Source organism: Oncorhynchus masou, chromosome 16, assembly GCF_036934945.1.
Source record: "Oncorhynchus masou masou isolate Uvic2021 chromosome 16, UVic_Omas_1.1, whole genome shotgun sequence".
NCBI classification, from domain to species: domain Eukaryota; kingdom Metazoa; phylum Chordata; class Actinopteri; order Salmoniformes; family Salmonidae; genus Oncorhynchus; species Oncorhynchus masou.
Window position 1 is genome coordinate 42771534 of NC_088227.1, and position 25301 is coordinate 42796834.

A 25301-nucleotide genomic window follows, 5' to 3' on the forward strand; every position below is an offset into this window, starting at 1 on the left:
CGCAATCAGATCAATAAAAATCACATCAAGAGTAATTGTACGCTATCAAAATAGGCAACAAGCAACATTGTAGGGTATTTTGATCCTTAGATTTTGATCCTGAGATTACTCGTTGGTTATTACTGCATTGTTGGAACGAGAAACACAAGCATTTCGCTACACTCGCATTAACATCTGCTAACCATGTGTATGTGACAAATAAAAGTTGAATTGATTTGAAGTAATAATAAAGTCAAAGAACTAAAATGTATCACTTTAAACTATTAAAAAAATATAAAATATGATAAACGGTTAGAATTACATATGATATGACACATTGTATTGAACTGATAATTGGTTATATTTTGAGATTTTAGAACTTCTCCACAGAATAGAGTTATGGTCATATGGGATAGATAACCTGTGGTCCTTCCTCCATCAAAACGTCACAGCCGTCGGTATAAAAGAAACGTGAGCCCGTGCTGGAGGGCGCACAGCTCTGCAACGTGACGTTAGCCCGGCACTGTTCGGAGAAGGTGCGTGCGGGTCAGTGGCACGAGGTGAACGACAAGGGTTAAATAGAAGAATGATAAAGAAAAGACAATAGGCGGTATGCGTTCAGTTACTAGAATGATGATTGAGACCGTTATTGCACTGAGTAGATTTTAGTTTGGCCCGCGCTTGGCATTTTATTCATTTGGAACGGCTGGGCGATAGATGTCTGATGGCTGAATTACACACCTGGATTTCTATGGATCACAAACCAGCGAACATGGATTTCCCCGGGAGAGAACATACGTGTATGAAGAAGACAAATGAAAGTGCGAGAAAATAGTTTTTGTAAACTGCTATGAAGTTGATTTTGAAAGTTTAAACATACTTTTACGCTTAAGGTTAAGTTTAAACATACTTTTACGCTTAAGGAACCTTGTGAAATAGTCACCGGTTTGAATCCGCTATTAGACTAAATTTGTTTACCTAAGTGCTTCACGAACCAAGTGCATCATTGAGCAATAGAAACATGTATCTCGGTAAAGCTCTTCTGTTGGTGCTTCTCCTAAACTACACGACTACCAGTCTTTCTCTGTCAACCTGCGCCACGGTGGATATCGATCATGTGAAGCGGAAGAGGTTCGAGGCGATACGGGGACAGATACTGAGTAAGCTCCGGCTGACCAGCCCGCCACACTCCCTGGGACCCAGTCAGGTCTCCTACCAGATCCAGTCGTTGTATAACAGTACCCGGGAGCTGCTTGAGGAGTTGGGGAGAGACCGGCAGCAAAGTTGCGGCCAAGACAACACGGAGACCGAATATTATGCCAAAGAGATATACAAATTCAACATGGTCCAGGGACCGCCAGAAAATAGTAGGCTAAGTCGTGTTATGTTATATTCATCTTAATTCTCTTTTGGTTGATAAGCTATATTCTATTGTTATTTTTTGTGAAACTCTTATTGATGGTAGTTTGGTGCTCCATTACGCACGAGATCAATGAATAGAGAGCGTGCCAAATGCTTAATTTTGAAAACTTCCACGTGATCACAAGAGGGAGGGCTGTTACCTGAGTGAAGATCATACAATTAGTGGTTGATCTATTTGTCATGACAATGATGGGTCCTATCTGGGCTTTACATAGTTGATAGATGACAACGGATAGGAACCGATCAACTCTGTATATTGCATATATGGAGTGTGTGGATAACATACAGTAAACCCGAGTTTCCCAAACTCGGTCCTCGGGACCCCAATGGGTGCACGTTTTTTCCCGTTTTTTTCCCATAACACTACACAGCTGATTTAACATGAATAAAGCTTGATTTAAAGTGAATTATTTGAATCAGTTGTGTAGTGCTGGAGGAAAAACCAAAACGTGCACCTCATTGAGGTGATGAGGACGGAGTTTGGGAAACCCTGTGAGTACCCAGATGGAACCCTGTGAGTACCCATATGGAACCCTGTGAGTACCCATATGGAACCCTGTGAGTACCCAGATGGAACCCTGTGAGTACCCAGATGGAACCCTGTGAGTACCCAGATGGAACCCTGTGAGTACCCAGATGGAATGTGTCAGAAACGATCTGTTTAAGATCTCCTTAGATGTGCTAACTATTCACGTTATTGGCCGTATTCAGGAATGTGTCTAGGACTCCAGTGAGATGTGGGACTAGTAGAAGCTGTGTTGTGGGTGAACCTGGAAGTTGCCTCAGCTCTTTCCCCCAACCTATTTCAATCCAGAAGACTCGAGCTTTGTGCAGTCGTTCCTACTCCTCCTTCCTCACTCTTCCTCTTCCCTCCCTCTTTGTCCCCATGGACCCAGTCCCTCTCACCAGATGTGTCCGTTTTAGTTTCAGCCAGGCCCAAATGAGAGGGACATCTGCCCCAAGCTGATTGGAACAGGGCTGGGAAAGGGAAGGGGAAGCCTTGCTGAGGGGAGATAGGAAAAGTTAACATGGAGACAGGAAAACTTAGCTGAGGGAAGGACAGTGAAAGTTAACATGGAGAAAGAAACAGTTTGCAGATGGAAGGACCTCCTCCACTCCTTAGTCAGAGAGCCACTCCCCACCACACACTATCCCCCTTTCCCGATCTCGCCTAATTATCCCCTTTATAGACATCCACTCCCCACCACACACTATCCCCCTTTCCCGATCTCGCCTAATTATCACCTTTATAGACATCCACTCCCCACCACACACTATCCCCCTTTCCCGATCTCGCCTAATTATCACCTTTATAGACATCCACCGCACACTATCTCCCTTTCCCGATCTCGCCTAATTATCACCTTTATAGACATCCACCGCACACTATCTCCCTTTCCCGATCTCGCCTAATTATCCCCTTTATAGACATCCACTCCCCACCACACATTGTCTGTGAGGTCTGAGTAACAATTTCTGAGAAGAGAGGTGACAGGGAAGGGGGGTAGAGAGGTGGTGGTGGGGGGTAGAGAGGGAGTGGGTGGAGAGGGAAGGAGGGGGGTAGAGAGGGAGAGGGAGGGTTAGTGTTTTTAAGTGTGGAAGAATTTGAAGAAGGTCTTTTGGGTCGACACAAAGCCCATTGCATCGTGGTCCCTTTGAAGTCAACAAGTGTTGTAGTAAAACGCCTCCCCCTCCCTCCATATAAAGTGCTCCTGACCAATAAGCAACACCACATGGACAGATTGCTGCCTTTAGCTCCTACTACATCCTGGAGCCCAGTTAAAAACACAATGTAAACAAACATAATGAGTGATGCATATTGAGGAGGCTCCAGGGTGAAGGTTCCTCTAGGGACAGATCTAGGATCAGATTCCCATCCCTTAAATCCTAACTTTAACAATTAGTGGGTGGGTGGGTGGGTGGGGGGGGGGGGGCGACTAAAATGCAAAACTGACCCAAGATCGGTGTCTAGAGGCAATTACACCCTACTCCCATTTAGGATACACCATTCCTCTTGTTTACAAAATCTCTATAGCGTTGCAGTTTTTCCCTGGGTGTCAAAGGTCAAACTTTTCTTAATGTTCTCGATCGACATCGATTGACGATCTTCCTCTTTAGTCACTTGGCTCATCCTAATGAACTATTATCCCTTGTAGTGTATAGAAAAAAAGTGACAATAGTCATCTGTAACACTTATAGGTTGAAGTTTAGATTTGACTGAATATTCACTGTGATTACTTTCATATGATCTCATACTCTGTATGAAAAGACGATTGTCAAACCCACCGAAATGCAAAAAGATTCACATAATCTTGTTGTGGTTCTATATTTAACCAGAGGTCACACATTGAGATTTGCATTTCTTTTTATTTCCAGGTCTGACCAAGAGTGCTGCATATACATGAGATACAACACAACATAACTAACTATAAATGAAAGTTAAAAACAGTGCAAAGTGCAAAAGAGAGCTTTAAAAGAGCAGGTTCAGTTGTCAATAGAGTCATCATGTGAAACGGCTAGCTAGTTAGCGGTGTTCGCGCTAAATAGCGTTTCTATCGGTGACGTCACTTGCTCTGAGACCTTGAAGTAGTAGTTCCCCTTGCTCTGCAAGGGCCGCGGCTTTTGTGGAGCGATGGGTAACGATGCTTCGTGGGTGACTGTTGTTGATGTGTGCAGAGGGTCCCTGGTTCATGCCCGGGTATGGGCGAGGGGACGGTCTAAATTTATACTGTTACACATGCATATACAGTATTCACCCCAATGGGGACTAATGACTTCAGCATATGCAGCTTTCTGGATGGAGCCAGCAGCGAACACGGAGGATGGTTTTTATATATGTTACCTGTTGTGCACATTGCCCTTTCCCTCAGCTGGCTACAGACTTTTAGAGACCCAAGTTTTTTGTAAATGCCTTCCAATGCCAGGGAAGTCTTGACTGTAGGAGCTAGTCTTTACACCTGAGAATTTCTAGTGACTTGAATTACTCAAGAAAATAGTGCTCACCGGTTCAACATTGTTATACAGTGGGAAGAAAAAAAAAGTATGTGTACCCTTTTAGTTTACCTGGATAAATTGGTCATAAACCTTTATCTGATATTCGTCTCGGTCACAACAATAGACACACACAGTCTGCTTAAACTAATAACACAAACGATTATATTTTTTCATGTCTTTATTGAACACACCGTGTAAACATTCACGTTGCAGGTTGGAAAAAGCATGTGAACCTTTGGATTTAATAACTGGTTGACCCTTCTTTGTCAGCAATAACCTCAACCAAACGTTTTCTGTAGTTGCGGATCAGACCTGCACAACGGTCAGGAGGAATTTTGGACCATTCCTCTTTACAAAACTGTTTCAGTTCCACAATATTCTTGGGATGTCTGGTGTGAACCGCTCTCTCGAGGTCATGCCACAGCATCTCAATCGGGTTGAGGTCAGAAGGGGTATTTTCTTCTGTTGAAGCCATTCTGTTGTTGATTTACTTGTGTCTTTTAGGTTGTTGTCCTGTTGCATCACCCAACTTCTGTTGAGCTTCAATTTGCAGACAGATGACCTTACATTCACCTTCAAAATGTCTTGATAAACTTGGGAATTAATTTTTCCATCGATGATAGCAAGTTGTCCAGGCCCTGAGGCAGCAAAGCAGCCCCAAACCATGATGCTCCCTCCATCATACTTTACAGTTGGGATGAGGTTTTGATGTTTGTGTGCTTTGCCTTTTTTTCACACATAGTGTTGTGTGTTCCTTCCAAACAACTCAACTTTAGTTTAATTCATCCACAGAATATTTAGCTAGAAGCGCTGTGGAACATCCAGGTGCTCTTTTGCAAACTTCAGACATGCAGCAATGTTTTTTTGTTTAGTAGTGGGTTCTTCCGTGGTGTCCTCCCATGAACACCATTCTTGTTTAGTGTTTTACGTATTGTAGATTCGTCAACAATAACGTTAGCATGTTCCAGAGATTTCTGTAAGTCTTTAGCTGACACTCCTAGGATTCTTCTTAACCTCATTGAACATTCTGCGCTGTGCTCTTACAGTCATCTTTGCAGGACGGCCACTCCTAGGGAGAGTAGCAACAGTGCTGAACTTTCTCCATTTATAGACAATTTGTCTTACCGTGGACTGACTTTTAGAGGTACTTTTGTAACCCTGTCCAGGGCAAGGCAACAATTCTTAATTGTACACCTTCTGAGATCTCTTTTGTTGGAGGCATGGTTCACAACAGGCAATGCTTCTTGTGAATAGCAAACACACATTTTGTGAGTATTTTTTTTAATAGTGCAAGGCAGCTTTAATCAACATCTTCAATCTCATCCTATTGATTAGACTCCAGGTTGGTTGACTCCTGACTCCAATTAAAAAAGTAATTAGCCTTTAGGGGGTTCACATACATTTTTCCAACCAACACTTTGAATGTTTAAATTATGTATTCAATATAGACAAAGAAAAATAAAATAATTTGTGTGTTATTAGTTCAAGCACATTGTGTTTCTCTATTGTTGTGACTTAGATCAGATCAAATGTTATGTCAAATTTATTGAGAAATCCAGGTAATTCCAAAGGGGTTCACACACTTTTTCTTGCCACTGTGGTGCCATTGCCAATCTGGTACCCCTGATTGTGGAAATAAAGAGAGCACATATCATGTTGACATTATAGTAGTGTTATGATGAACCTCCCTTTGCCAGATGAACTTCACCAGGTGCACAGACTTCCTCATCTAAAGAAAATCTTTGAAGTTATATCCCTTGACCCTTGATGCTTTCCACCTGACAAGATCTATTCAAAGCCTTTTCTACTTCAGACCAGACCCCTCCTACTTCAGACCAGACCCCTCCTACTTCAGACCATACTCCTCCTACTTCAGACCAGACCCCTCCTACTTCAGACCAGACCCCTCCTACTTCAGACCAGACCCCTCCTACTTCAGAGCAGACCCCTCCTACTTCAGACCAGACCCCTCCTACTTCAGACCAGACCCTCCTACTTCAGAGCAGACCCCTCCTACTTCAGACCAGACCCCTCCTACTTCAGACCAGACCTCCTCTACTTCAGAGCAGACCCCTCCTACTTCAGATCAGACCCCTCCTACTTCAGAGCAGACCCCTCCTACTTCAGACCAGACCTCCTCTACTTCAGAGCAGACCCCTCCTACTTCAGATCAGACCCCTCCTACTTCAGATCAGACCCCTCCTACTTCAGATCAGACCCCTCCTACTTCAGATCAGACCCCTCCTACTTCAGACCAGACCCCTTCTACTTCAGAGCAGACCCCTCCTACTTCAGACCAGACCCCTCCTACTTCAGAGCAGACCCCTCCTACTTCAGACCAGACCGCTACTACTTCAGACCAGACCCCTCCTACTTCAGAGCAGACCCCTCCTACTTCAGACCAGACCCCTACTACTTCAGAGTAGACCCCTCCTACTTCAGACCATACCCCTCCTACTTCAGAGCAGACCCCTCCTACTTCAGACCAGACCGCTACTACTTCAGACCAGACCCCTCCTACTTCAGAGCAGACCCCTCCTACTTCAGAGCAGACCCCTCCTACTTCAGAGCAGACCCCCTCCTACTTCAGACCAGACCCCTCCTACTTCAGACCAGACCCCTCCTACTTCAGAGCAGACCCCTCCTACTTCAGACCAGACCCCTCTACTTCAGATCAGACCCCTCCTACTTCAGATCAGACCCCTCCTACTTCAGAGCAGACCCCTTCTACTTCAGACCAGACCCCTCCTACTTCAGACCAGACCCCTCTACTTCAGACCAGACCCCTCCTACTTCAGACCAGACCCCTCCTACTTCAGACCAGACCCCTCCTACTTCAGAGCAGACCCCTCCTACTTCAGAGCAGACCCCTCCTACTTCAGAGCAGACCCCTCCTACTTCAGAGCAGACCCCTCCTACTTCAGAGCAGACCCCTCCTACTTCAGAGTAGACCCCTCCTACTTCAGAGGACTGGATAAAAGCGTCTGCTAAATGACTTAAATGTAAATGTAAATGAGACCCCTCCTACTTCAGACCAGACCCCTCCTACTTCAGACCAGACCCCTCCTACTTCAGAGCAGACCCCTCCTACTTCAGACCAGACCCCTCCTACTTCAGACCAGACCCTCCTACTTCAGAGCAGACCCCTCCTACTTCAGACCAGACCCCTCCTACTTCAGAGCAGACCCCTCCTACTTCAGAGCAGACCCCTCCTACTTCAGAGCAGACCCCTCCTACTTCAGACCAGACCCCTCCTACTTCAGACCAGACCCCTCCTACTTCAGAGCAGACCCCTCCTACTTCAGACCAGACCCTCCTACTTCAGAGCAGACCCCTCCTACTTCAGAGCAGACCCCTCCTACTTCAGACCAGACCCCTCCTACTTCAGACCAGACCCCTTCTACTTCAGACCAGACCCCTCCTACTTCAGACCAGACCCCTACTACTTCAGACCAGACCCCTCCTACTTCAGACCAGACCCCTCCTACTTCAGACCAGACCCCTCTACTTCAGAGCAGACCCCTCCTACTTCAGAGCAGACCCCTCCTACTTCAGACCAGACCCCTCCTACTTCAGAGCAGACCCCTCCTACTTCAGAGCAGACCCCTCCTACTTCAGAGTAGACCCCTCCTACTTCAGAGGACTGGATAAGAGCGTCTGCTAAATGACTTAAATGTAAATGAGACCCCTCCTACTTCAGACCAGACCCCTCCTACTTCAGACCAGACCCCTCCTACTTCAGAGCAGACCCCTCCTACTTCAGAGCAGACCCCTCCTACTTCAGACCAGACCTCTGCTACTTCAGACCAGACCCCTCCTACTTCAGACCAGACCCCTCCTACTTCAGACCAGACCCCTCCTACTTCAGACCAGACCCTCCTACTTCAGAGCAGACCCCTCCTACTTCAGACCAGACCCCTCCTACTTCAGAGCAGACCCCTCCTACTTCAGAGCAGACCCCTCCTACTTCAGAGCAGACCCCTCCTACTTCAGAGCAGACCCCTCCTACTTCAGAGCAGACCCCTCCTTCTTCAGAGCAGACCCCTTCTACTTCAGAGCAGACCCCTCCTACTTCAGAGCAGACCCCTCCTACTTCAGACTACTTCCTCAGACCAGAGTAACTGTGAGTCACACCAGAGGGAGGTGAGAGACTGAGAGGACTGGCTTCCTGTGTTTGCAGAGGGGCGTATTTCCCATAAAGTACTGCGGTCAAGACCTAGCTGCTGGACAGATACAGCAAAAAGAACCCAAAACAGTGCACGACTAGACTCTCATCAAAGGTAGGGAATAGGGTGCCATTTGGGATGGAGCATAGGTCTCTCTCTCTGTCTCTCTATCTTTGTCTCTCTTTCTGACTCCTCTCTATCTCTTTCTCTCTCTTTCTCTTTCTGTCTTTTCTCTCTCTCTCTCTGTGTCTCTCTTTCTGAAGAAGATTTGCTTTCGGTGGATCTGCTGTTGACATCCCGAGCCAGTGACGTCACTCCTTTCCTTTCCCTCCTCTTTAGTGTGGTGTGGACAAACACGTTAGCTCCTGACAGCTCTGCTGAAAGGCTTTAGGTACACTGTTGACATTTGGCGGATCTAAGGCTAGAGTCTGCATTGCCTCAAATCCCTGAAAGGTGCAAATGAAACAAAGTTAAAGGGAAAGAACGGGATGGACAGGGCAGGGAGACTACAGCGCAGGGGAGACTACAGGGCAGGGGAGACTACAGCGCAGGGGAGACTACAGGGCAGGGGAGACTACAGGGCAGGGGAGACTACAGGGCAGCGAGACGACAGGGCAGGGGAGACTACAGGGCTGGGGAGACTACAGGGTAGGGGAGACTACAGGGCAGGGGAGACTACAGGGCTGGGGAGACTACAGGGCAGGGGAGACTACAGTGTAGGGGAGACTACAGGGCATGGAGACTACAGGGTAGGGGAGACTACAGGGCAGGGGAGACTACAGGGCAGGGAGACTACAGGGCTGGGGAGACTACAGGGTAGGGGAGGGGAGACTACAGGGCAGGGGGACTACAGGGCAGGGGGACTACAGGGCAGGGGAAACTACAGGGCAGGGGAGACTACAGGGCTGGGGAGACTACAGGGCTGGGGAGACTACAGGTTAGGGGAGACTACAGGGCAGGGGAGACTACAGGGCAGGGGAGACTACAGGGCTGGGGAGACTACAGGGCAGGGGAGACTACAGGGCATGGAGACTACAGGGTAGGGGAGACTACAGGGCAGGGGAGACTACAGGGCAGGGAGACGACAGGGCAGGGGAGACTACAGGGCTGGGGAGACTACAGGGTAGGGGAGACTACAGGGCAGGGGGACTACAGGGCAGGGGGGACTACAGGGCAGGGGAGACTACAGGGCAGGGAGACTACAGGGCTGGGGAGACTACAGGGCTGGGGAGACTACAGGGCAGGGGAGACTACAGGGCAGGGGAGACTACAGGGCAGGGAGACTACAGGGGAGGGGAGGGAAGACTACAGGGCAGGGGAGGGGAGAGCATGTCTGATCTCTTTCTAATGTCTCCCTCTCTTTTACAGAAGACCAGCCCGACGGTGCTAAGAGTATTAACATCAGTGTGCAAGCATTACTGAGCTCGGTCCTCCCTATGCCTGTTTCTTGCAAATAAACTGCCCTACTGTCCGTCTGCCACAACCTGCCCTACTGTCTGTCTCCTCTCTGTCTGCCACAACCTGCCCTACTGTCTGTCTCCTCTCTGTCTCCAACAACCTGCCCTACTGTCTGTCTCCTCTCTGTCTCCAACAACCTGCCCTACTGTCTGTCTGTCACAACCTGCCCTACTGTCCGTCTGCCACAACCTGCCCTACTGTCTGTCTCCTCTCTGTCTCCAACAACCTGCCCTACTGTCTGTCTCCTCTCTGTCTCCAACAACCTGCCCTACTGTCCGTCTGCCACAACCTGCCCTACTGTCTGTCTCCAACAACCTGCCCTACTGTCTGTCTCCTCTCTGTCTCCAACAACCTGCTCTACTGTCTGTCTCCAACAACCTGCCCTACTGTCTGTCTCCAACAACATGCCCTACTGCCTGTCTCCTCTCTGTCTCCAACAACCTGCCCTACTGTCTGTCTCCAACAACCTGCCCTACTCTCTGTCTCCAACAACCTGCCCTACTGTCTGTCTCCTCTCTGTCTCCAACAACCTGCCCTACTGTCCGTCTGCCACAACCTGCCCTACTGTCTGTCTCCAACAACCTGCCCTACTGTCTGTCTCCTCTCTGTCTCCAACAACCTGCTCTACTGTCTGTCTCCAACAACCTGCCCTACTGTCTGTCTCCAACAACATGCCCTACTGTCTGTCTCCTCTGAGACAGTAGGGCAGGTTGTGGCAGACGGACAGTAGGGCAGGTTGTTGGAGACAGAGGAGACAGACAGTAGGGCAGGTTGTTGGAGACAGACAGTAGGGCAGGTTGTTGGAGACAGACAGTAGAGCAGGTTGTTGGAGACAGAGAGACTGTCTGTCTCCTCTCTGTCTCCAACAACCTGTCCTACTGTCTGTCTCCAACAACCTGCCCTACTGTCTGTCTCCTCTGTCTCCAACAACCTGCCCTACTGTCTGTCTATCACAACCTGCCCTACTGTCCGTCTGCCACAACCTGCCCTACTGTCTGTCTCCTCTCTGTCTCCAACAACCTGCCCTACTGTCTGTCTGTCACAACCTGCCCTACTGCCTGTCTCCACTCTGTCTCCAACAACCTGCCCTACTGTCTGTCTCCTCTGTCTCCAACAACCTGCCCTACTGTCTGTCTATCACAACCTGCCCTACTGTCCGTCTGCCACAACCTGCCCTACTGTCTGTCTCCTCTCTGTCTCCAACAACCTGCCCTACTGTCTGTCTGTCACAACCTGCCCTACTGCCTGTCTCCACTCTGTCTCCAACAACCTGCCCTACTGTCTGTCTCCAACAACCTGCCCTACTGTCTGTCTCCAACAACCTGCCCTACTGCCTGTCTGTCTCCTCTGTCTCCAACAACCTGCCCTACTGCCTGTCTGTCACAACCTGCCCTACTGTCTGTCTCCTCTGTCTCCAACAACCTGCCCCACTGTCTGTCTGTCACAACCTGCCCTACTGTCTGTCTCCAACAACCTGCCCTACTGCCTGTCTCCTCTCTGTCTCAAACAACCTGCCCTACTGTCTGTCTGTCACAACCTGCCCTACTGTCTGTCTCCTCTCTGTCTCCAACAACCTGCCCTACTGTCTGTCTCCAACAACCTGCCCTACTGTATGTCTCCAACAACCTGCCCTACTGTCTGTCTCCAACAACCTGCCCTACTGCCTGTCTCCTCTCTGTCTCCAACAACCTGCCCTACTGTCTGTCTCCAACAACCTGCCCCACATGACCTTCTCTACTATCCTAAAAGTCTCTTCTCTCTGTCCTACAGATGACCTTTCCTACTGTCCTAAAGGTCTATTCTCTCTGTCCTACAGATGACCTTCCCTACTGTCCTAAAGTTCTCTTCTCTCTGTCCTACAGATGACCTTCCCTACTGTCCTAAAGGTCTCTTCTCTCTGTCCTACAGATGACCTTCCCTACTGTCCTAAAGGCATCACCTCCAAAGTTTTCCGTTTCAATGTGTCGGCCATGGAGAGGAACTCCACCAACCTGTTCCGAGCTGAGTTCCGTGCTCTCAGGGTTCCAAACTCTGCTGCCAATAGGAACGAACAGAGGGTCGAGCTCTACCAGGTGTGTAAAGGTACCCCTCCGTCTCTCCATGTCCTTCAGAGATCTTTAACTCCGCCTGACCCCCGAGAAATAACTGAATAGTTTTCTAAGGACCTGAAGCGAGGGGACCATCAACAAGATGGAGCCGGCAGAGATGGTCTCTTCCTGTTCACCCCGCTATCATCCAGATGGCGAGGTCAGTACAGGTGCATCAAAGCTGGGGCCGAGAGACTGAAGAACAGCTTCTATCTCTGGCCATCAGACTGTTAAACAGCCACCACTAACATAGAGAGGCTGCTGCCTACATACAGACTCAAATCTCTGGCCATCAGACTGTTAAACAGCCATCACTAACATAGAGAGGCTGCTGCCTACATACAGACTCAAATCTCTGGCCATCAGACTGTTAAACAGCCACCACTAGCATAGAGAGGCTGCTGCCAACATACAGACTCAAATCTCTGGCCATCAGACTGTTAAACAGCCACCACTAACATAGAGAGGCTGCTGCCAACATACAGACTCAAATCTCTGGCCATCAGACTGTTAAACAGCCATCACTAACATAGAGAGGCTGCTGCCAACACACTGAATTTACCACTTTAATAAATGGATCACTATTCACTTTAAATAACACTGCTTTAATAATGTGTACATACCCTACATTACTCTTCTCATATGTATATACTGTACTCTGCATCTTGCCTATGCCGTTCGGCCATCACTCAACCATATATTTTTATATGTACATATTCTTATTCATTCCTTTTATATTTGTGTGTACTAGGTAGTTGTTGTGAATTTGTTAGATTACTTGTTCGATACCACTGCATTGTCGGGAACAAGAAACACAAGCGTTTCCCTACACTCGCATTAACATCTGCTAACCATGTGCATGTGACCATTAACATCTGCTAACCATGTGCATGTGACCATTAACATCTGCTAACCATGTGTATGTGACCATTAACATCTGCTAACCATGTGTATGTGACCATTAACATCTGCTAACCATGTGTATGTGACCATTAACATCTGCTAACCATGTGTATGTGACCATTAACATCTGCTAACCATGTGCATGTGACCATTAACATCTGCTAACCATGTGTATGTGACCATTAACATCTGCTAACCATGTGTATGTGACCAATACAATTTGATTTGACAATGACAAGTCTTTCCTCCTAGTTTAATTTAGAGGCAGGGAACACAAAGGCCTGCAAAACAACATCCAGGTCATCAGGCATCAACATGGAATGTGTGTTCCAAATGACACCCTATTCCCTACATAGTGCACTACTTTAGACCAGATCCCTATGGCACCCTATTCCCTACATAGTGCACTACTTTAGACCAGAGCCCTATGGCACCCTATTCCCTACATAGTGCACTACTTTAGACCAGATCCCTATGGCACCCTATTCCCTACATAGTGCACTACTTTAGACCAGAGCCCTATGGCACCCTATTCCCTACATAGTGCACTACTTTAGACCAGATCCCTATGGCACCCTATTCCCTATGTAGTGCACTCCTTTAGACCAGAGCCCTATGGCACCCTATTCCCTATGTAGTGCACTACATTAGACCAGATCCCTATTGGCCCTGATCAAAAGGTAGTGTACTGTAAAGGGACAAGGGTGCCATTTGGGATGTAACAGTTGTCAATTAATACTGCTAGAAGTCTTGCTCTTTAAGCAGGGGGCGAAAGAGTATGTGAGGGAGGGGCCTGGTAGAGGTAACACAGTGCTCTAAGATGTGAGGGAGGGGCCTGGTAGAGGTAACACAGTGCTCTAAGATGTGAGGGAGGGGCCTGGTAGAGGTAACACAGTGCTCTAAGATGTGAGGGAGGGGCCTGGTAGAGGTAACACAGTGCTCTAAGGTGTGAGGGAGGGGCCTGGTAGAGGTAACACAGTGCTCTAAGATGTGAGGGAGGGGCCTGGTAGAGGTAACACAGTGCTCTAAGATGTGAGGGAGGGGCCTGGTAGAGGTAACACAGTGCTCTAAGGTGTGAGGGAGGGGCCTGGTAGAGGTAACACAGTGCTCTAAGATGTGAGGAGGGGCCTGGTAGAGGTAACACAGTGCTCTAAGGTGTGAGGGAGGGGCCTGGTAGAGGTAACACAGTGCTCTAAGATGTGAGGGAGGGGCCTGGTAGAGGTAACACAGTGCTCTAAGATGTGAGGGAGGGGCCTGGTAGAGGTAACACAGTGCTCTAAGGTGTGAGGGAGGGGCCTGGTAGAGGTAACACAGTACTCTAAGATGTGAGGGAGGGGCCTGGTAGAGGTAACACAGTGCTCTAAGGTGTGAGGGAGGGGCCTGGTAGAGGTAACACAGTGCTCTAAGATGTGAGGGAGGGGCCTGGTAGAGGTAACACAGTGCTCTAAGATGTGAGGGAGGGGCCTGGTAGAGGTAACACAGTGCTCTAAGGTGTGAGGGAGGGGCCTGGTAGAGGTAACACAGTGCTCTAAGATGTGAGGGAGGGGCCTGGTAGAGGTAACACAGTGCTCTAAGATGTGAGGGAGGGGCCTGGTAGAGGTAACACAGTGCTCTAAGATGTGAAGGAGGGGCCTGGTAGAGGTAACACAGTGCTCTAAGATGTGAAGGAGGGGCCTGGTAGAGGTAACACAGTGCTCTTCACACACAGCAGCGTCACCACCAAGACATTTAAAGAAATAAATATATATATACAATTCAATAGCTTTTGTTTTGCTGAGGAGCATGATCGGTAGTGGACTTTTTTACATTTTCGTATGGCCAGAAAGTTTAGTTTAGCATAGATAGGTTTAGTTTAGCATAGATAGGTTTAGTTTAGCATAGATAGGTTTACCATACTGACATTGACAATAAAAACAAGTTGCCTAGTATTCCGCATCCTCATTTTTTCAAACTTCAGTTTCAACTGAAGAAGGGGAGAGAGAGAAGAGGGCATCCAGCTTGTGGTTTGGTGGTGGGCAGCCGCCAGACCCTAACTCCAGCTCGCCAGGCCCGGAGAATGTGTACAGGCTCTGGCTCGGGGCAGGGGAACGCTGGGATAAAAGGAGACTCTTTTTCAATGTTTTACTATTTTTATGAAATTCACTGAGGAGGATGGTCCTCCCCTTCCTCCTCTGATGAGCCTCCAATGTTTGTTTTAATTTAGTCTGTTTTTGAATACCGATTCACTTAAAAAATATATATATATATTAAACTGAATGTACCGCAAACATTCTACAAGCATCTCTCTCTAAAGCCTCTAGATGCGGTGTCATGGCGGTAATGATGTCCTTATTGTCGAGCTTCTTTATGTGTTTCCTCTCACAAGTTGCTTAAAAATGTCTCCACTCGTTGCAACAGCATCAGTGCAGTGACTCTGTATCGTCCGTATAAAATAAAAAGTAAATGCCCTACTCTCGGTGTTTAGATCCTAAGACCAGACGAGCACATAGCTAAGCAGCGCTACATCGGAGCCAAGAACGTGCTGACCAAGGGCACGCCAGAATGGGTCTCCTTCGACGTGACAGAGACGGTACGGGAGTGGTTGATGTACAGAGGTGAGGGTTTGATTCATTAATTGATTGTAGTGTTGAGCAATTTTTGTGCATTTTGAGGTCGGTTTGTGGTTTCAGCGAGTGAGATAAAATATATACAAAAAATTTATAATACATGAAAATGCATTATGTGGGTTGAATGCTGTAACACAGAATAAAAGTCCCATGATGCTAGTGACTGTCCGTTACTGCTGATCACTCATTAACCATTTTACCTTTATTTAACCAGGCAAGTCAGTTAAGAACAAATTCTTATTTTCAATGACGGCCTAGGAACAGTGGGTTAACTGCCTGTTCAGGGGCAGAATGACAGATTTGTACCTTGTCAGCTCGGGGATTCAAACTTGCAACCTTTCGGTTACTAGTCCAACACTCTAACCACTAGGCTACAAGCCGTTGTGTTTGTTACATTAGTTTTATTTGATGACTTTATTATTTAGTTCCCAAGTCATCATCTCATCTCAATAGAGCCGCTGTCTGTCAACATCACTATTTTAGTAGTTCTTCAAAGTAAATAAGGCTTACTTTTATGACTGCTGAGTACCAACTATCAGTCACTTAATGTATTTTCAGGTTCGTAACCCAACTGTTTTCTATCCCGTCTTCTCTCTGTCTCCATGTCAAGTTTATTAAGCTCCCATGCAATGCATTCTGGTCTTGGGTAGATAATTAGCACATTTCCTGCACTAAACAATGAATACTGAACAAATATATAAATGCAACATGTAACAATTTCAAACCATTTTATTGAGTTACAGTTAATATAAGGAAATCAGTCAATTGAAAATAGATTCATTTGGCCCTAATCTATAGATTTCACATGACTGGGCACATGACTGGGCAGTCATGGGTGGGCCTGGCTCCCAAGTGGGTGGGCCTGGCTCCCAAGTGGGTGGGCCTGGCTCCCAAGTGGGTGGGCCTGGCTCCCAAGTGGGTGGGCCTAATCAGAATACGTTTTTACCCACAAAAGGGCTTTATTACAATGGTTCTCCTTCAATGTGACAGAAATACATCTCCGTTTCATCAGATGTCTGGGTGGCTGGTCTCAGACGATCCTGCAAGTGAAGAAGCTGGATGTGGAGGTCCTGGGCTGGTGTGGTTACACGTGGTCTGCTGTTGTGAGGCCAGTTGAATGTACTGCCAAATTCTCTAAAAGAACATTGGTGGTGGCTTATGGTAGAGAAATTTACATTAAATTCTCTGGCAACTGCTCTGGTGGACATTCCTACAGTCAGCATGTCAATTGCTCGCTCCCTCAAACTTGAGACGTCTGTGGCGTTTTATTGTGTGACAAAACTGCACATTTTAGAGTGGCCTTTTATTGTCCCCAGCACAAGGTGCACCTGTGTAATGATCATGTTGTTTAATCAGTTTCTTGATATGCCACACCTGTCAGGTGGATGGATTATCTTGGCAAAGGAGAAATGCTCACTGACAGGGATGTAAACAAATGTGTGCATAAAATTGTAGAGAATTAAGCTTTTTGTGCATATGGAACATTTCTGGGATCTTTTATTTCAGCTCGTGAAACATTGGACCAACACTTTATATGTGTTGCGGTTTATATTTTTGTTCAGTGTAGAATATTGGCCTGTTGAAAACTACAACTCCCTACTACATTGCACAGTTCAGGCTGGATCTGATTTATTCCTAGAGAAACTACAACTCCCTACTACATCACAGTTCAGGCTGGATCTGATTTATTCCTAGAGAAACTACAACTCCCTACTACATCACACAGTTCAGGCTGGATCGGATTTATTCCTAGAGAAACTACAACTCCCTGCGACATCACACAGTTCAGGCTGGATCTGATTTATTCCTAGAGAAACTACAACTCCCTACTACATCACAGTTCAGGCTGGATTTGATTTATTCCTAGAGAAACTACAACTCCCTACGACATCACACAGTTCAGGCTGGATCTGATTTATTCCTAGAGAAACTACAACTCCCTACTACATCACAGTTCAGGCTGGATTTGATTTATTCCTGGAGACACTACAACTCCCTGCTACATCACACAGTTCAGGCTGGATCGGATTTCTCTCTACAGAAACTACACATCGACCTCACAGAAGAAGAAAAAAACGAACTAAATGGAATTCAAATAATTGAACCGACTTTGATCAATTCGTTTAATTTTAAAAAGTATAATATTTTGGTTAATCACTCAACACTAATCGATTGACATGATGAAACTACTTATCTTTCCCATGATGCCTCTCTCCTGTCAGCGACCAACCTGGGTCTGGAGATCAGCGTACACTGCCCCTGCCACACCTTCAACCCCAACGGCGACATCATCGACAATGTGAACGAAGTGCTGGAGGTCAAGTTCAAAGGTCAGCAGGCATAACATTATCTTCTTCGTGTGGTCCTTTTTGTTGTTGTTACACCACCCAATAACTGGCAATGAACTGCAAGTCTCGCTCTGTCCTCCACATACTGATAGCTTCTTGAGCTGCATCTGTGTTCCTTTTGATAAAGTGAACATTGAACTGACATTCCCCAAAAAAAAAATAATAATAATAAACATTTTTAAAATGGCTTTATAAGACACAAAGTCACAAGTGAGGAGGCCTATGACGTCCTGGGGTACAGCACCCGTTGTCCTCAACCCGCAGTTCAAACTGCTCCACCTTGACGGACGCCGCCTGCCCTGTCTGCAGTGCGCCACCAATAGGAGCAGGGCCTCGTTTGAGCCCGAGGCCATCCACCTGGTTAACAGGACCATCAAGGAATATATAAGGAACTGTCCTAGAGATAGTTCAGCCCTGATGTTAATTAACAACTGTGGCTTCCGTGAACTTGTCGTTTCTTAAATTGCACCGTGCAACATTTTAATTGATGCCTTAAATTATATTTCTTATGTTGTCTACAGTTGTCCTAATTTGAAAGCAACCTGTCAGTCCTGAACAAATCGCCCCTCTGGGATTAATAAAGTTGTAATTGTAATGACTGACCTTTTGACCTCTCTCTCTCTCTCTGCTGCAGCGGAGAAACATACAAAATGTCTGCCCTGTAACATGTACTGGCTGATATGTAACGTCTCTCTGCTACAGGTATGGAAGGGGAGTATGAGGAGCTGGGTCGTTGGGACCTGGGTCGTCTGAAGAAGAAGAAGAAGAAGAAGAAGAAGGAGCAGAAGGAGCCGTACCTGCCTCACCTCATCCTCATGATGATCCCTCCTCACCGCCTCGACTCACAGCCACGTAGACGCAAACGGGCCCTGGACACCAACTACTGCTTCTCGTAAGGACCCTTACGGAAACCGTTAGCACTTCTGTTTCCACCTATCGGTTGTCATGTCCTGAAAGGCGCTTTAGAAGTGGTTTATGGTAAAAATCTGTTGTAACATAAAACAACAATAGCAGATGAAGGATCAATGAGCCAGCTAACCTTTCCCATACGTGCAATCTGAAACCATTCATGTGTTGGTTGATCAAGACGAGAAACTTTAATAACTTAATTGCAACTTCAACTGAGTCTAACTAAAGTTTTGTGTTGTTATTAACGAGAAAATCGTTGAGTTGTAACTGAACAGTTATCAAAGTTGACTACTTAGCTCATTGTTGTATAAGTGAGAAGGTATGAGTGATTCATCATAGTTTGCCCCCCCCCCCCCCCCCCCCAGCACTGTTGAGGAGAACTGCTGTGTCCGTCGTCTCTACATCGACTTCCGTCGGGACCTGGACTGGAAGTGGATCCACGAGCCTAGAGGATACTTCGCTAACTACTGCTCTGGACCCTGCCCTTACCTGAGGAGCTCCGATACCACACACACACAGGTGAGGGCAGTCTGACACCACACACACACACACACACATACAGACACACACACACAGACACACACACACACAGACTCACACACAGACACACACACACACACACACACACACACACACACACACACACACACACACACACACACACACACACACACACACACACACAGGTGAGGGCATTCTGACACCACACACACAGACACAGACACACGCACACATACAGACACACACATACAGACACACACATACAGACTCACACACACTCACACACACACACACACACACACACACACACACACACACACACACACAGGTGAGAGCAATTGTGGTTATTTGCACCAAGGCTATAATGACAAAAAAATACAGGCTAGCCAGGTAGCTGCTCAATAGCCCATGTAAGGTAGCTAAGGGGAGACTCAGCAAAATTACATCATACACAGGATTCAACCAGAATAAAATTCAGATCTGCCAGGATTGATTTATTTACGCAATTTAGTAGTAGACCGGGACAGTTGCACATTAATCAAAATGAATCCATATTTCAGCTTCCACAGCAGAAACACCAAAATGTCTCGTTCACAGCCTAAAATGAACACCTGTCCCCTGTGGGTATATTTTGGCGGGTATGATGTCTATTTCACTTGTTGGTGGGAAGTCAGGGCTCCACTGTGCGAGCGTTTTCACTTGTGTTTGTGAATACAAATAGTGAAATATGATCACATTTACAGTAGAAAAAAATAAACGCTGCAGTAACTGTTTTCAAAGTATTTCCGCAATTTTGTTTCGTAGCTGGTAAATTTAATCGCACCAAATCGAAATGACAAATGCTATATATCCCACCTCGCTGCAACACCGTCTGGCTGGGAGCTGTGCGCACCTGAAAAGCTGAGTGAAATATTCATTTTTAGAAGCGTTGCGCACAGGCATAAAAATGTGTTTAAGTTACTTGAAACTAAAGTCTACTGAAGTGAGACTTTGTCCTTGTTTTTCTTAGCTATTTACATTTATTTTTTTTCACAAGCAAGGTTGTTTTTCTATGCTTAAATTTCAACTGCTGGAGAAGAGAAGACAGTGTTTCTACTAGTCAAACTCAATCTCACAGGTACACACATGACTGGAGTCACGTTACCGCGGTAACCTCCCGCTCTTAAAAGGGCAGGTGAACATTTAGTCTCATCTGTGATATTTTAGTTAAGACTCAGGTCATAAAAAAAAATGTAATTATTCAATAGACCACATTTACTTCTTACTGGTAATACATTTATTATAGAAACATTAGAAAGAATATTCATCTGATTTTTTGTTGTTGTGTGCTTTGTTGAAAAAATGTAAATGCCCCAAAAATATTTTGGCTGGTAAAAAATCTGAATGACTGGTAGACCAAAAAAAGTCTATTTTATACCCTCGTCTCTTTCTTGTTCCTTTATAGCTGCTGAGCCTGTATAACACTCTGAACCCAGAGGCTTCAGCCTCTCCCTGCTGCGTTCCCCAGGACCTGGAGCCTCTTACTATTCTCTACTACTCTGGACGTACCCCGAAAGTAGAGCAGCTGTCCAACATGATCGTCAAGTCCTGCAAATGCAGCTGAGGAGGCCAGGAGTAGGCCCGAAGCCTGGGAGTAGAGTAGAGTAGAGGGGAATGGCCCACGTAGGTGATCTGTATTGGGACACTAGAGTCAGTCGGCCTGCCTACCTGTGGAGGACTAGACTACTACTATCCAGGCTATTTGTATTAATCAACAAACTACGTTGCCTAGCGCTTAACACCACTTGAACTGGAGGGCCCCATCCTTGTGTAAGGAGGACATACTATGCTAGACTTTGGGATCTCATTCTTTTGATTTGTTCAGTTTAGAGTTAGTAGTTTCCTTTTACAGTTTTCTATCTGGGTTTCCTTTCCTTCCTACAAACAAACTGGGTTCCCTTCCTTCCTTCCTTCCTACAAACAAACTGTGTTTCCTTTCCTTCCTATAAACAAACAGAGTTTCCTTCCTTCCCTTCCTACAAACAAACTGAGTTTCCTTCCTTCATTCCTACAAACAAACGGAGTTTCCTTCCTTCCTTCCTACAAACAAACAGAGTTTCCTTCCTTCCTTCCTACAAACAAACTGAGTTTCCTTCCTTCCTTACTTCCTACAAACAAACTGGGGTTCCTTCCTTCCTTACTTCCTACAAACAAACTGAGTTTCCTTCCTTCCTTCCTTCCTACAAACAAACTGGGTTCCCTTCCTTCCTTCCTTCCTTCCTACAAACAAACTGAGTTTCCTTCCTTCCTTCCTTCCTTCCTACAAACAAACTGAGTTTCCTTCCTTCCTTCCTATAAACAAACTGAGTTTCCTTCCTTCCTACAAACAAACTGGGTTTCCTTCCTTCCTTACTTCCTACAAACAAACTGAGTTTCCTTCCTTCCTTACTTCCTACAAACAAACTGAGTTTCCTTCCTTCCTTACTTCCTACAAACAAACTGGGTTTCCTTCCTTCCTTCCTACAAACAATCTGGGTTTCCTTCCTTCCCTTCCCTTCCTACAAACAAACTGAGTTTCCTTCCTTCCTTCCTTCCTACAAACAAACTGAGTTTCTTCCCTTCCCTTCCTACAAACAAACGGGGTTTCCTTCTTTCCTTACTTCCTATAAACAAACTGAGTTTCCTTCCTTCCCTTCCTATAAACAAACTGAGTTCCTTCCTTCCTTCCCTTCCTACAAACAAACTGGGTTTCCTTCCTTCCTTCCCTTCCTATAAACAAACGGGGTTTCCTTCCTTCCTTCCCTTCCTGTAAACAAACTGGGTTTCCTTCCTTCCCTTCCTACAAACAAACTGGGTTTCCTTCCTTCCTTCCTACAAACAAACTGTGTTCCCTTCCCTTCCTATAAACAAACTGTGTTCCCTTCCCTTCCTATAAACAAACTGTGTTCCCTTCCCTTCCTATAAACAAACTGTGTTCCCTTCCCTTCCTACAAACAAACTGTGTTCCCTTCCATTCCTACAAACAAACTGTGTTCCCTTCCCTTCCTATAAACAAACTGTGTTCCCTTCCCTTCCTATAAACAAACTGTGTTCCCTTTCCTTCCTATAAACAAACGGGGTTTCCTTCCTTCCCTTCCTATAAACAAACAGAGTTTCCTTCCTTCCCTTCCTACAAACAAACTGTGTTCCCTTCCCTTCCTATAAACAAACTGTGTTCCCTTCCCTTCCTATAAACAAACTGGGTTTCCTTCCTTTCCTTCCTATAAACAAACTGGGTTTCCTTCCTTCCCTTCCTATAAACAAACTGGGTTTCCTTCCTTCCCTTCCTACAAACAAACTGTGTTCCTTCCCTTCCTATAAACAAACTGGGTTTCCTTCCTTTCCTTCCTATAAACAAACTGGGTTTCCTTCCTTCCCTTCCTATAAACAAACTGGGTTTCCTTCCTTCCCTTCCTACAAACAAACTGTGTTCCCTTCCCTTCCTATAAACAAACTGGGTTTCCTTCCTTTCCTTCCTATAAACAAACTGGGTTTCCTTCCTTTCCTTCCTATAAACAAACTGGGTTTCCTTCCCTTCCTATAAACAAACTGTGTTCCCTTCCCTTCCTATAAACAAACTGGGTTTCCTTCCTTTCCTTCCTATAAACAAACTGGGTTTCCTTCCTTTCCTTCCTATAAACAAACTGGGTTTCCTTCCTTTCCTTCCTATAAACAAACTGGGTTTCCTTCCTTCCCTTCCTATAAACAAACTGGGTTTCCTTCCTTCCCTTCCTACAAACAAACTGTGTTCCCTTCCCTTCCTATAAACAAACTGGGTTTCCTTCCTTTCCTTCCTATAAACAAACTGGGTTTCCTTCCTTTCCTTCCTATAAACAAACTGGGTTTCCTTCCTTCCCTTCCTACAAACAAACTGTGTTCCCTTCCTATAAACAAACTGGGTTTCCTTCCTTTCCTTCCTATAAACAAACTGGGTTTCCTTCCTTCCCTTCCTACAAACAAACTGTGTTCCCTTCCCTTCCTATAAACAAACTGGGTTTCCTTCCATTCCTTCCTATAAACAAACTGGGTTTCCTTCCTTCCTTCCTATAAACAAACAGGGTTTCCTTCCTTCCCTTCCTGTAAACAAACTGGGTTTCCTTCCATTCCTTCCTATAAACAAACTGGGTTTCCTTCCTTCCTTCCTATAAACAAACTGAGTTTCCTTCCTTCCCTTCCTGTAAACAAACTGAGTTTCCTTCCTTCCCTTCCTACAAACAAACGGGGTTTCCTTCCTTCCTTCCTATAAACAAACAGGGTTTCCTTCCTTCCCTTCCTGTAAACAAACTGGGTTTCCTTCCATTCCTTCCTATAAACAAACTGGGTTTCCTTCCTTCCTTCCTATAAACAAACTGAGTTTCCTTCCTTTCCTTTCCTTCCTATAAACAAACAGGGTTTCCTTCCTTCCCTTCCTGTAAACAAACTGGGTTTCCTTCCATTCCTTCCTATAAACAAACTGGGTTTCCTTCCTTCCTTCCTATAAACAAACTGAGTTTCCTTCCTTCCCTTCCTGTAAACAAACTGAGTTTCCTTCCTTCCCTTCCTATAAACAAACGGGGTTTCCTTCCTTCCCTTCCTATAAACAAACTGTGTTCCCTTCCCTTCCTACAAACAAACTGTGTTCCCTTCCCTTCCTATAAACAAACTGAGTTTACTTCCTTCCCTTCCTATAAACAAACGGGGTTTCCTTCCTTCCCTTCCTATAAACAAACTGTGTTCCCTTCCTACAAACAAACTGTGTTCCCTTCCCTTCCTACAAACAAACTGTGTTCCCTTCCCTTCCTATAAACAAACTGTGTTTCCTTCCTTTCCTTCCTATAAACAAACTGAGTTTCCTTCCTTCCCTTCCTGTAAACAAACAGGGTTTCCTTCCTTCCCTTCCTATAAACAAACTGTGTTCCCTTCCCTTCCTACAAACAAACTGTGTTCCCTTCCCTTACTATAAACAAACTGGGTTTCCTTCCTTCCCTTCCTATAAACAAACGGGGTTTCCTTCCTTCCCTTCCTATAAACAAACTGGGTTTCCTTCCTTCCCTTCCTACAAACAAACTGGGTTTCCTTCCTTCCTTCCTACAAACAAACTGTGTTCCCTTCCCTTCCTATAAACAAACTGTGTTCCCTTCCCTTCCTATAAACAAACTGTGTTCCCTTCCCTTCCTATAAACAAACTGTGTTCCCTTCCCTTCCTATAAACAAACTGTGTTCCCTTCCCTTCCTACAAACAAACTGTGTTCCCTTCCATTCCTACAAACAAACTGTGTTCCCTTCCCTTCCTATAAACAAACTGTGTTCCCTTCCCTTCCTATAAACAAACTGTGTTCCCTTCCCTTCCTATAAACAAACGGGGTTTCCTTCCTTCCCTTCCTATAAACAAACAGAGTTTCCTTCCTTCCCTTCCTACAAACAAACTGTGTTCCCTCCCCTTCCTATAAACAAACTGTGTTCCCTTCCCTTCCTATAAACAAACTGGGTTTCCTTCCTTTCCTTCCTATAAACAAACTGGGTTTCCTTCCTTCCCTTCCTATAAACAAACTGGGTTTCCTTCCTTCCCTTCCTACAAACAAACTGTGTTCCCTTCCCTTCCTATAAACAAACTGGGTTTCCTTCCTTTCCTTCCTATAAACAAACTGGGTTTCCTTCCTTCCCTTCCTATAAACAAACTGGGTTTCCTTCCTTCCCTTCCTACAAACAAACTGTGTTCCCTTCCCTTCCTATAAACAAACTGGGTTTCCTTCCTTTCCTTCCTATAAACAAACTGGGTTTCCTTCCTTTCCTTCCTATAAACAAACTGGGTTTCCTTCCTTCCCTTCCTACAAACAAACTGTGTTCCCTTCCTTTCCTTCCTATAAACAAACTGGGTTTCCTTCCTTTCCTTCCTATAAACAAACTGGGTTTCCTTCCTTTCCTTCCTAT

The 25301-nt window shown here is 45.9% G+C and overlaps 1 protein-coding gene across 1 annotated transcript; it reads left to right on the forward strand.

Annotated features, from left to right (window-relative positions):
- Positions 1 to 481: 481 nt before the first annotated feature.
- LOC135557972 (transforming growth factor beta-3 proprotein-like) lies at positions 482 to 21903 on the forward strand. Its single transcript, XM_064991717.1, has 7 exons — positions 482 to 1346; positions 11928 to 12091; positions 15474 to 15603; positions 17838 to 17945; positions 18666 to 18855; positions 19238 to 19391; positions 20818 to 21903. The coding sequence occupies exons 1-7, from the start codon at positions 1001 to 1003 to the stop codon at positions 20974 to 20976; spliced, it is 1251 nt and encodes a 416-aa protein (XP_064847789.1). The 5' UTR covers positions 482 to 1000; the 3' UTR covers positions 20977 to 21903.
- The last annotated feature ends 3398 nt before the right edge of the window (positions 21904 to 25301 follow it).

Excerpts from the sequence above, each read along its gene's own strand:
- LOC135557972 (XM_064991717.1), top strand. The coding sequence starts at position 1,001 with ATGTATCTCGGTAAAGCTCTTCTGTTGGTGCTTCTCCTAAACTACACG. Across the intron at positions 17,946-18,665 it reads GCTGGAGGTCAAGTTCAAAG|GTATGGAAGGGGAGTATGAG; the intron begins GTCAGCAGGCAT and ends TCTCTGCTACAG. Across the intron at positions 19,392-20,817 it reads CCGATACCACACACACACAG|CTGCTGAGCCTGTATAACAC; the intron begins GTGAGGGCAGTC and ends GTTCCTTTATAG.